General features: G+C 38.1%; 1 protein-coding gene across 4 annotated transcripts; it reads left to right on the top strand.

Moving 5' to 3' along the window:
• The first annotated feature begins 377 nt into the window (after positions 1-377).
• LOC139546871 (homeobox protein Dlx1a-like) lies at positions 378-6,152 on the top strand. Of its 4 annotated transcripts, none has more exons than XM_071355775.1 (5): positions 378-476; positions 567-704; positions 3,244-3,834; positions 4,117-4,316; positions 4,688-6,152. In XM_071355775.1, the coding sequence occupies exons 3-5, from the start codon at positions 3,522-3,524 to the stop codon at positions 4,940-4,942; spliced, it is 768 nt and encodes a 255-aa protein (XP_071211876.1). In that variant the 5' UTR covers positions 378-476; positions 567-704; positions 3,244-3,521; the 3' UTR covers positions 4,943-6,152. The 4 variants fall into 4 exon arrangements, with proteins under 4 accessions (XP_071211876.1, XP_071211874.1, XP_071211873.1 ...); XM_071355773.1 differs by having other exon boundaries at positions 567-789; XM_071355772.1 differs by having other exon boundaries at positions 567-789; positions 3,236-3,834.
• The last annotated feature ends 5,407 nt before the right edge of the window (positions 6,153-11,559 follow it).

Genomic DNA, 11,559 nt, shown 5'->3' with positions numbered 1-11,559 from the left:
CGTCAGTGAAATGCATTTGTGATTATTTCTCTTTTTCATGCTTTTTTCCTTAGAATTAAATCTATGTTCCATCTGTTAATGGTCTGAAATGTAGGCCTATTGCTAAGAACACGCATGTTCATCTTCAGAATTGCAGTTTGCAGATACTATAATCGGGGGGAAATAATGACAGTTATCAGTCGCACCCACCAAGTGCCCATAAAAATCTGTCCTCTGTTCTGGAAGATGATAATTATTGGTTGTACTACTATTATCATTTTCGCTGTTGATAGAGGAACCCTTTAAGTATTTTTCGAACGTTATTCCAGAAATAAATTGCTTTAAATTGGGCAATTTAAAGGAGAGAAGCCCAGTTATCCTTATAAGCGTTAATATTTTATAGAATTCTTCAAATCCAGAGATCCACTGTTAGATGCACATCGCAGACTAGACGTTGCTCACCATGATGTCAGCGCTCGCATTTTCAAAACACATTCGTAAGTTGCTTGTTCTGCTTTGAGTTCAATTATGTAATTAGGTTGATAATCACAGTGACGGAATTTAACTGCCTTTAATGTGTTATTCAGGTGAGGAGTTTGAGCTGCCGGGGGAACAGGCTAGTGGTGTTTTTGCTTTCGGCTCATCCACAGCAGAAGGACTCAACATAGGCCACATTGAAAAATAAAATGAAGATCTGGATTGTTGCTGCTTCTTCGTCACCCTCAGTGAGTGGTGCGCAATGGAGTATTTCTGATCTCCGATGTTGGGGATGTATTTTCTTCTTTTTCATCACATGATTGTCGATATTAAGTAAGTGAAAATGATGACTAATCGTCGTTAACACTTCATCTCAATGCTGAATGAAATGTGGATCTCCTGTATTCTTACTGTAACCATACATGTTCAACGTGCCTGTTATAGCCTAAGGATCAGCGTGGTTTTTTGAACAAAATGTCCTTCGAAAACTGAGCCAATAACAAAGGGAAACGGCCTAATCTTTAGTCAGTCGTTAGTTCGGGTAAATCAAACGTCCTCTGAAAAGCATTGTGCAGGTCTACATAGGCTACAGTCGTAATGGGAAACTGGCCGCACCCCCACCAACCTCGCTGGGAATTATGTTAATTGAATGAGACTATGTTTAATATTCGGCTGTTTTACAATTAAACTAGCCTATATTATTATGTTACAGAGTAAATCGAAAATGTTAATTGTAAAATTATTTGTTTGAATTTCATGACAAAATCATGATCTTCTAGGCCATTTGGATTTACCAACTGCTGGGCCAATTAATAGGCACTAATAGATACAGAGGAGGTGCGGGCTGCATGACTAACAGCATGGGTCTGCATGCTCGTGCCATATTTAATACGGTATTAGAAAACGATTTACTTCCCATTAATGGCAACTGATGGTGCATCATTTAGTATATTGTGAGAGCTGGGCAATACATTTATGGCAGCCAAAGGACACCCAATATGTATTATAGCAAAGCTATAGCATAATGCACTCCTATTTAACATGTACTGGACAAGAATTTGGAAATGGGTGATATTTAATTTGAAATGAAGGTATAAATAATAAATATAATCACATCATTGTCCACTCTCAACACAACCTGGTCAAATGTTGTTTTTTGTTGTTGTTTTTTTTACATTGCTTTACCAAGCTTCAATAGCAGCCTCAAATGAATTATATGTTTAACCCACAAATGAAACATTTGGAGATTTGTAGGTTGATAACGCACGTTATATAGGCTACTACAGGCATTTTGTTTCTGGTCATGAAATGATTGCACATGTGGAGAATAGAGCAATAAAAGGCTATAGCCAGTGATGGAAAAAGTACCCAATTGTCATACTTTAGCAAAAGTTAAGATACCTTAATAGAAAATGATAAAGTAAAAGTGAAAGTAACCCAGTAAAATAATACTTGAGTAGAAGTCTAAAAGTCTTTGGTTTTAAATATACGTAAGTATCAAAAGTAAATGTAATTACTAAAATATACTTACGTATCAAAAGTAAAAGTAAGAGTATACATCATTTCAAATTCCTTATATTAGGCAAAACAGACCGTACGACGTTCTTGTTTTTTTCAAATGTAGGGATAGCTAGGGGTACGCTCCAACACACATCATTTACAAACGAATCATGTGTTTAGTGAGTCCGCCAGATCAGAGACAGTAAGGATGACCGGGGATGTGAATTGGACCATTTTCCTGTCCTGCTAAACATTCAAAATGTAACGAGTACTTTTGCATGTTAGGGAAAAACGTATGGAGTAAAAAGTACATTATTTTCTTTAGGAATGCAGTGAAGTTAAAGTAAAAGTAGTCAAACATATAAATAGTAAAGTAAAGTACAGATTCCCCTCAAAACTACTTAAGTAATACGTTCAAGTATTTTCTACTTAGCTGGCTATAGCCTATATGGATAAATGTTGCAGAGAAACAGCCCAATGCTTTTACAAATATCAAGTTTAAGAAAGTGTTTCTTTTCACAACAATATTTTACGCATGAAACATAGGTTAGTCATTGCTTGAATTTATCAATTCAACCAGGACTCAGATATTTGAGACCATGAGCCATTGCGAGTGTTAAATATATGGCTAATTATGCGTATGAAAATTAAACAGTAGTGTTATGCTAATTCCTCTTGCTTCAGCTGTGGCTCAGAGCACTTGAGACTGGCATTTGATCAAATAGACCTGTAAGTAATATATCTGTGCATGTGAACACCAACAGACTCTGTCAATAATTAGTAAATCTATTACAGTTTGTTTTGAGATACCGAAACAATATCTAATGAGAAATAAAACATAACTTTTCTGTTAAATAGGCCTATAACGCCTCAAAGCTACACTTCAATGTATTCATATGGCTATCTCTGAACATTATTATGTTTTGTTGTAGTGTGATTAATTTGTATGAAACAGTTCTTAAATTAATAATAATAATACAGGCTGTTTCTTAATGTTTAAATGAACAACAGGCCTATCGATACAACAGGATCTAACCATAGCCTACTTGTGATTGATAATAAAATAGGTTATTTCTTTATAATAAACAATTGAATTATTATTATTATTGTTATTGTTATTATTATAAAATAGGCTGGATTTAATTGTGTGTTGTTTCTTTTAAAGCAGATATTTAGGATTTCAGTGTCTATTTTGCTAATACCTTTCTCTGTTACCTAAGCAATATTTTTTTTATTGACATCTCAGGGCTGAGTCTCAGGTTTTGTTGTTTTTCTTGAGTTTATCAGGTCCAAAGGACCCAACCTCAGGATCGCCAATCGGCATCATTCTTGGATAGAGTGGACCAATCAGCGACCGTCTTTGATGAATATTCATGATCCCTGATTCAAACCTTTGAGCGAGTTTGTCTAGACCCAGTGCATCATACCTAGACTTTTCACAGAGACAAACTACATTTTCTTATGAATGGAAAGAGAAAAAATCAGTACAGCTTAAATTGGGATCCATCCTTCACTGAGATCATAGAAGAAAACAAAAAAGGAAGAGGAGAGATCCGCCAGAAGAGATGACAATGACTACAATACCAGAAAGTCTTAATAGCCCTGTCACAGGAAAACCCGTTTTCATGGAATTTGGGCCACCGAGTCAACAAATGTCGCCTTCCTCAATGTCTCACGGACACTATTCCATGCACTGTTTACATTCTGCTGGTCATACTCAACACGAGAGCTCGTACAGTCCAGCCTCATCTTTTCCTAGATCTTTAGGTTATCCATACGTTAACTCCGTCGGCAGCCATTCCTCAAGTCCATATCTCAGTACAGTGCAGTCGTACCAAAACAGCTCGGCACTAACACAGACACAGTTAGAAGATACAGGTAAGCTTTCAACTTCATCCTTTTTGTCTCTATCAAGTTCTTGGAACCATTTGGTTTCTGTTTTCGGTCCAGCAAGCAAACGTTGGATTGGTAAAGCAACCCAGATGTTGGGGTATTAAACGCGGTAATTATTTATTGCGTAATGCTATAAACAATGTACGCAATTAAGGGTAATTATACCTAAACTACAGCCTGTAAAACTTGCACTGTGATGCGCATTGCTGTGCAGCGACTTTGGCGAGCTGTCTCCTGAGTAATTTTGCTATTTTCTCCCCTTCTCAGCACCAGAGACAGAGAAGAATACAGTTGTAGAAGGCGGAGAGGTGCGGTTCAATGGGAAAGGGAAAAAGATTCGCAAACCAAGGACTATCTATTCCAGTTTGCAGCTACAGACTCTAAACAGAAGATTTCAACAAACTCAATATTTGGCACTGCCAGAGAGAGCCGAGCTGGCAGCTTCGATGGGACTCACGCAAACACAGGCAAGTCAACGTTTGCTACCTTTACTTTTATTTAACGCTTGCATTTTAATGTACTTTTGAACACGTTAAACAATTGTAGGCCAATTGGTTACATTGGCTATTTATTCTCTTTTTGGTTGTGTTATAGACCGCTGTCTTCGTGTTTTGAATAAAGTTGGGTTTTATCAAATGTTTCATATTGATTATCATCATGCGGGTGTTCTATGAAAAGTGTACAAATATTTCGAGGCTGGGAAGAAATCGAGGCTTTTACCAAAACATTATTTCGACATTCCAAATCAAAATGGTGCCTTACTATCCCCTGGTATAGAGTTTCTTGAAATTGCCCAACTAGACAATCTTAATGACCTTCATTGTCTCTCTCTTCTCAGGTAAAGATTTGGTTTCAAAATAAGCGATCGAAGTTCAAGAAACTGATGAAGCAAGGTGGTGGAACAATTGACAACAACACTTTAGCCCAGTTTAATGGTCGCATATCTTCGACTGGCTCTCCGGTAGCACCGGTTTGGAGCTCACCGACCACGGTGAAAACATCCGTGGGTACACCAGGGTCTTACATTCCAAGTTACACCTCATGGTATCCAACTGCACACCAAGAGTCTATGCAGCAACCGCAACTCATGTGAACATAACAGTGAGCTAAAAGACGTGCCCCACCCTCTATACCACCATGGCCCATATCAGGAGATGTTGGGTCAACCACCCAGCGTGGCCTTGCACTGGCCCGCTGCAGCCATGCACAGATGTAATCCGGAGTTTGCTCCCTAAGTTGCCAGCTGACATGTCGGCCTCCTCATACCGACCGACGGGACAGAGAACAAGAGCCCTGTGAGCCGAGAGACTGAAAAGGCACCGTTCGCGCCCAAGGGCAACAAGTCCTTTCATGTCACCGACAGACACCGGAAATTGTTATGAAAAATGGGTCCTCAAGCTGCTCTTATTATCTTTTGTGACATTTTAATAGGCTATGTGTTAAAGTAAATATATTGAGCTGTAACAAGTCAGTGAGAGTAGGCTATATTTATGTATCCTATGTTTGATTTTAAGATTTGCTTAATTTCTTATCCCAAGTATGATTTAAAAAATGGCGTATGAAGCCGCACGTTTCCAAGTATCAGAAGTAGGTCATGCATCTCCAACGAAGGTCAACATAGTGATTTGACCATGACCTTAAAACCTAGCTTTCAAACAGACAAAACTACCATTGGTTTATAATGTAACTTTGACCAACGAATGTAGGCCAATCCAATTAATAGTCTTATCATTTTGATGGGCATGGAATCGAATATCGAGTCCGTCCCTTAGTTCGTTCCTGCGCCATTGCGCTAGCCACATGTTGCTACCATGCTGTTTTGTGTGTTAATTTAAGTTAAATTATTTAGTTTTTTCAAAGTCTGTGTGTTTATTTAATATGCAGGTGTGTTTGACTTATGAAACGACAACAAAGTGTTGTAAATGCTGCTCTAATGCAAGCAAAACTCCTCTTCTTCGACGGAGCCCCAAACATTATGTGAAAAAGTTTAAATGGCGAGTGGCTGCTTGAGAAGAGCACTAAGTTGATCCCGAAGATGAAAATATGGTTTGTCATTGTTTGTTATGTGTTGCGCGGGTGGATGTACATAAGGACAAGATATAATAGGATTTTTTCAGCTTTGGTTTGTGCTGTAGCCTAATGATACATTGTGAAATAGGGTTTTTGTGTGTTCATTAAGATGAATGTGTTAAGCAGTCTATAGAAATATTTAGTTTTGTATTGATCACTTTAATTTATTGCTTTGTTTTATTGAAGTTATGTACATATTGTTGAAAACAGTAAAATTATGATTTAAAAGGACAGTATAACGGTGTCAGTAATATTGTGTTTATAGGCATGGTGCTGGCCTAGCCAGTGGGGTGGTGGTAACGATTAGAAAGTAAAGTGAAACCCTAAAACAAGTCCGTGTAGGCTTGCGATGTGACAGCTATTTCTTCAGGACGTTATATTTAAAACGAAATCGGTGGTAAGATACAATGTAATAAAATAAAGCCTCTATGGTTACTCATTTCATTTTCATTAGTCTACAATGTGCAGCATTGGCCGTATAGCCTACATGTGATTAGGAATAGGCTTTTAGCCAGGAATATTGTTCATAGCCGATGCCCAAGGGGCCTATTGGATATATATAGGCCTATCCGTTTTTCATAATCTCTTACTGTGTGCTGGATATCGCCATGCTGGAGACATGTCAATTCAGACTGGACACGATTAATCATGTGTCGGTTTCTATAACATTGTAATTCCTTCAACAATATAGTGCTTGTTTCTTTTCAGTTTCATTTAGCCGCTATAAGCTCCTTTCTCGCTTCTGTGGTTCCAACAAACCCCGTTTTCATCGATGAATAGAGGAGAGAGCAATGGTGTGTGTTAAGTGAATAATTGGGCGAGAGGCAGGTGCTGCAAACAGACTGGTTGGTCGAGGAGGTGGGGGTGGGGTTTAAATGTAGATAAGTAAAAGTGAAAAGTTCAAAGGGCCTCTTGTTTGGGGTTGATGGTTTAACTGCGCTTTTACAGAAAATTCTGAAGCACCCGATGAGCTGAGGAAAGGACCAATTGAGTGAAAACGCTACAGTTCTAAGGTAGACAATAGACTGCAAATATCATCCCGTGCATGCACCATGCAGTTTACACCCAGTTGTCCATTTTATAAACGTTAGGCCTACACGTCCAGTTCAAACATTTAGAAATATAAATGTGGCCTATATGTGGTGCCTGGAAAAAAAGATACTGCAGACAAAACGTTTCTGCTTATTTACCATAATACAAAAAATCCAATAGATTTCTGTGCTAGACTATGTGTGTATGCACAAAAGTGCGTGTGTAGTTTCCCATGAATATTAAAATGTTAGTGTTTAGTAATTAAGCTAATAAATTTGACACAATTTGTGTGACCTGCAGGGATGTTCTCTTGTTAGCCGGCTTGGCCTGCGCAGAAAAGGCTCCAGCCTTGAGAAAACCACAGCAATCATGGCGCAAACTCACCGCCACAAATTGCCCTTACAGTTCACACATGCACAGATCGTCCATGTGCATGCCTTTATTTATTGTTTGATTTAGTGTAACAACCTGATCACATTGCTGTTATTGTAACGTTGCCATTTACTGTATGATTTTATTATTATTATTATTATTGTTCAGGAAAGGGAGCAGAAATAAGTGTGTCTTTGTTTCATTTGTCAACAGTTAAATCAACTATTGGGCCTAATACGCATAACAAATCATTTAATTTTTTGTCAATCAACAATATTATAGGCTAGCGTGTGCCTTTTTTTTCTCTGTTTAAAAATGTATCGTTGCGTTTTCCATTCACCTGGTATTAGTCGGCCTACTTTTCACGAGGAGGAGCTATATAGCCGTGAAATAATAAACCTTAAGAAGTGTAAGGTGTCTGCACTTATCTACTCTTCCTCTCCCTCCAAAAGACTAGGCGCAGCTGCACATCCAAGAGGTTCAGTGCTATTTCACTGTATTCTCCTCTTGATTACGAGCCGAGCCCATCAAACCCAACGTAATTACAGTAATTTCGCCGTTATTTATTCTAATGCAGTTTCCCATCTCTGGGGTAATTATGAGCAATTTTTTCGCATAGGGAATCTTTCAGCGTTAACAAAAGAGTGCACTGAAAGAAATTTGCTGCGCAATGAAAAAAGTTAAATAGGTGAGCTGTCATCTCGCTGCTGTTCCCTGACATGTATGGCTGGTAAATTGCTTGCAGGTGTATAGTGCGGGATTGTCTATGCGAAGAAGGTTCAAAATTAGCAAAGCACAATGTAAGAGTAATGAAGGCTGCGGGTAAATTACAGAACGAGATGAGGCTTAGCCTATTCTATGCCCCGTCCATTTCCAATCCATAGGCTATTGAGCACCTACTTCCTGATGTAGAATCAGTCGTAACATAACATGGTAAGTGTTGTCTTGTCTCTGGAATAATAATCGAGAATCCTTGGTTTTTCAACACATTTGTAATAATCAGAAACCCCACTACAGGCTTGAGACGTTTATGACAAAACGTGTTACATTATAGCCACATAATTACTCAAATTTCTATGTTTTTCAGTTGCCTAGAATAGGCTACTTGTAACAAATTACAGTTTGAGATGCGTGCATAATTTTGGCATTTCCAGAAATGAAATGCATGAGAAATATGCTGTCCAATTAAATTGAAAATAGATTTGTAATATTTTAATGAATAGGCATAATTCATTAACTAACCTACTACCGGTATATCCGTTTGATTGTTATAGCCTAAAAATTGTGATATCTTTATTAAAATATCAATTTATTAAATATTGGTGCATAATAAATAGCCCGTCGACCCCCAAAAACTTTTACAATTTTAAAAATAAACTGTAAAAATATATGAAATAACGCTCCATACATACTTACCTAAATCTCTAAAAAGGAACCACGCGGACTCTTTCTTTGTCAGGATTCAAAGATTCCCTGATTTAGATAGAGGCAGATAAATTAGACTAGCATCCTGAAGCATCCTGAAGCATGGCCAAAGGTTGAGCGCTTGAATCCCATAAACTGTTGACCATGCAGTGTTAAGTGCTAACAGCTATACAGCACAGCTATAACAGCACGGAAAATGACTGAACATTTCTGCTTTATTTCCCCTTTTTATAGCGGATGGAAAAAATTGTAGATTATTAGCATAAATGTTTACTCCTCATTACGCTGATGACATTGTGCACTCGAGATCTTGGTAATCTTTGGGAAAATGATGAGTAATTTTTTAAAATTTAAAGCAGCAGTTACCATGCAATTCAGGCTAATCTGCGTATGCTCCACACAGATATAATTATCGTCGAGTCAAGATGGTATGCTAGAAACTATGCATTGATATTTTCATTTATTTTGTACATACAACTTTGACAATGTTGATGCTTAAAATAGCTGGAAATGATCTTGCGCAAAAATTACAGACCGTATTAGGACATCTAAAATTGCGAAGGATTAAATACTAATTGCAGGCTTTCAGATCGGAAAGCCAACAATTCTCAAACTAGAGCAAATGTGGAAGAAATTACAGATCAGGGTATAAACTAGGATAGGAATATGTCATTTTCAAATTGTCTACAGGATTCCGGAAGTATAAAGCCACAGCATTGCTAATCCGTATGAGAGAGACATGGGTGCAGGGCCAATGAGCGAAAGACATATCATGCACTCTTTGAAAAAAAAATTCTGGAAAGAACCAAAAAGGGTTCTATGCTTGCTTCATATATGGCACGCCTTAATGTTCTATATAGAACCGAAATTGGTTCCATGTATATATGGAAACAATGTTGGTTCAGTGAAGAAGAACCCTTGGGGTTCCGATCAAAGAACACTACAAACGAGTTATATATAGAACCTTCAGGGGTGCCATATATGAAGCAAGCAATATAACCCTTTTTGGTTCTATCCAGAAACTTTATTCCTAAGAGTGTGGTAGTGATTTTCATTAACCACTGTGTGTTCGATACTTTTTCATTTGACAGACATACACTAGGTCTATATTCAACAAAGATAAAATGTTATTAAATCAGTCATATTTAATTTATTTGATCCCGTGCGTAATGGCTATGTTTCCATAAATTAACGTTATTATTGTTGTGTAGACACAGGAAAGACTCGAAGTGCTGCAATTCAGCTGAGGGCATATGGACACAAGACCTATCCGAAGCAGGTGAATTAGTGCATGTTTTTTGAGGAAATTCTTGTTCCATCAAAATGTCTCCATGGGAAAAGCGTCAAAGCGAATGAGTACTTTTACGCATATTACGCATGCACTTGCTCATCGCAAGCCTAATGTGTGAATCTTACTAAATGTAAAGCACCACTTATTAAACATATATATATATATATATCCAAGCAATCATATATTCACCGTAGTCCACAACCAAATGTGTGTTATATTGCTTTTTTGCTCCACGGGCTCACTCAACATGTGGTAGGCCTGCTATCCCGAGGGACTCCTCATATCAAGATAAAGCAACGACAGCCCCAGGGAGAATGTTCCATCTTGTAATGTGACAATCACTGACAAGGTACATCCTTATTATGCAAAACGATTCCACTTTATGTGGCTTATGATCACTCAACCATAAAAAGCAACGGGTTGACATGATTATCAAACCTAGCAAACGCTCGTCTATTGGGCTAGATAGGCCTTCAAGGCTATGTCTTGTATATCACTTAAGAGAACACGGCGAATATATGCTCATGTTTTAGGGAATAAAATAGAAATAAACGTGATCAAATATTTATTTAGCATCTAACAAAATCTTGATTTTATCCTTACATTTCAAAACAGAGGCTAGACCTGACTTACTATCTGGAATGGATTTACAAACTTGGCTAGGAGATAAAGTAGATATATTTAGCAAACAATAAGATCTCAGAAAGCATATGGCTAATATTTTTTAAATTTTTAAGAATGGTGTTGACTATTCATAATGTAGCCTTGTCTACGATGGACAAATCGACTGTAGGTCGATTCGCTCATGAGAACCGACGAGAAGGGCGTTGTGTTGTGTGAGTGAACAAGATGTGAGAAATGTTTCCATGTTGCTCAGCTTCAGGCGGTCTTGGGTCTAGTTTTTTGGTTGGGCTGAGTTCATAAAATGTCTGGAGAGCGGCACTCTGACTCCAAAGAGTCTGAGGGGTTGAGCTCAGTCTTACGCCCTCATCTTCCCTTTCGCATGCCAAGGCGTGTTGCGTGCCTTCGAATACTCCAGCGCTCTCGGCGCCCTGGGCACTATGTCTCGGCTCTGTTAGTCATCTTGTCTGTATCAGGTTCCCCGAACCATATACCCAGCTAGATTTAACGTGTCTATAAAACATGAGTGAAGAAGAGGAAACAATTTGCAACCAATAATGAATACAAATGCATTCCCAAATAATGGCATTTTAATGTGCATCTTCCAAAAGCTTGTCGAGCCCATAGCCTACCTGTGGCGTTGATCACATTTTGTGAGCTACGTTGAAAGATTTACAAGGGTTAGAAACCTGTCTTTTGACGGACCCAGAACTCTTCTGGCGCCGTAGTACTGAATGGAAGTGGAGTATAGGTTTCTTCTCTCTATAGGCTAAATGAGAACGCGCAATATAGTTTATTGACAGGCCATAAAGAATCGGGCTAAGCGTTAATCAAAAACTAAATCCACTTCTTACTCAGTATGCCAATTTCTTAAAGTTCTTAAAATGGAGAAAAACCCA

The sequence above is a fragment of the Salvelinus alpinus genome, chromosome 20, assembly GCF_045679555.1.
Source record: "Salvelinus alpinus chromosome 20, SLU_Salpinus.1, whole genome shotgun sequence".
In the NCBI taxonomy this organism is placed as follows: Eukaryota; Metazoa; Chordata; class Actinopteri; order Salmoniformes; family Salmonidae; genus Salvelinus; species Salvelinus alpinus.
Note: the sequence above shows the minus strand (reverse complement) of the source record. Positions and strands in the feature narration are given on the sequence as shown.

Coding starts and splice junctions, on each gene's coding strand:
- LOC139546871 (XM_071355775.1), top strand. CDS start 3,522: ATGACAATGACTACAATACCAGAAAGTCTTAATAGCCCTGTCACAGGA. Junction 3,835..4,116: donor GACACAGTTAGAAGATACAG/GTAAGCTTTCAA, acceptor TCCCCTTCTCAG/CACCAGAGACAGAGAAGAAT. Junction 4,317..4,687: donor TGGGACTCACGCAAACACAG/GCAAGTCAACGT, acceptor CTCTCTTCTCAG/GTAAAGATTTGGTTTCAAAA.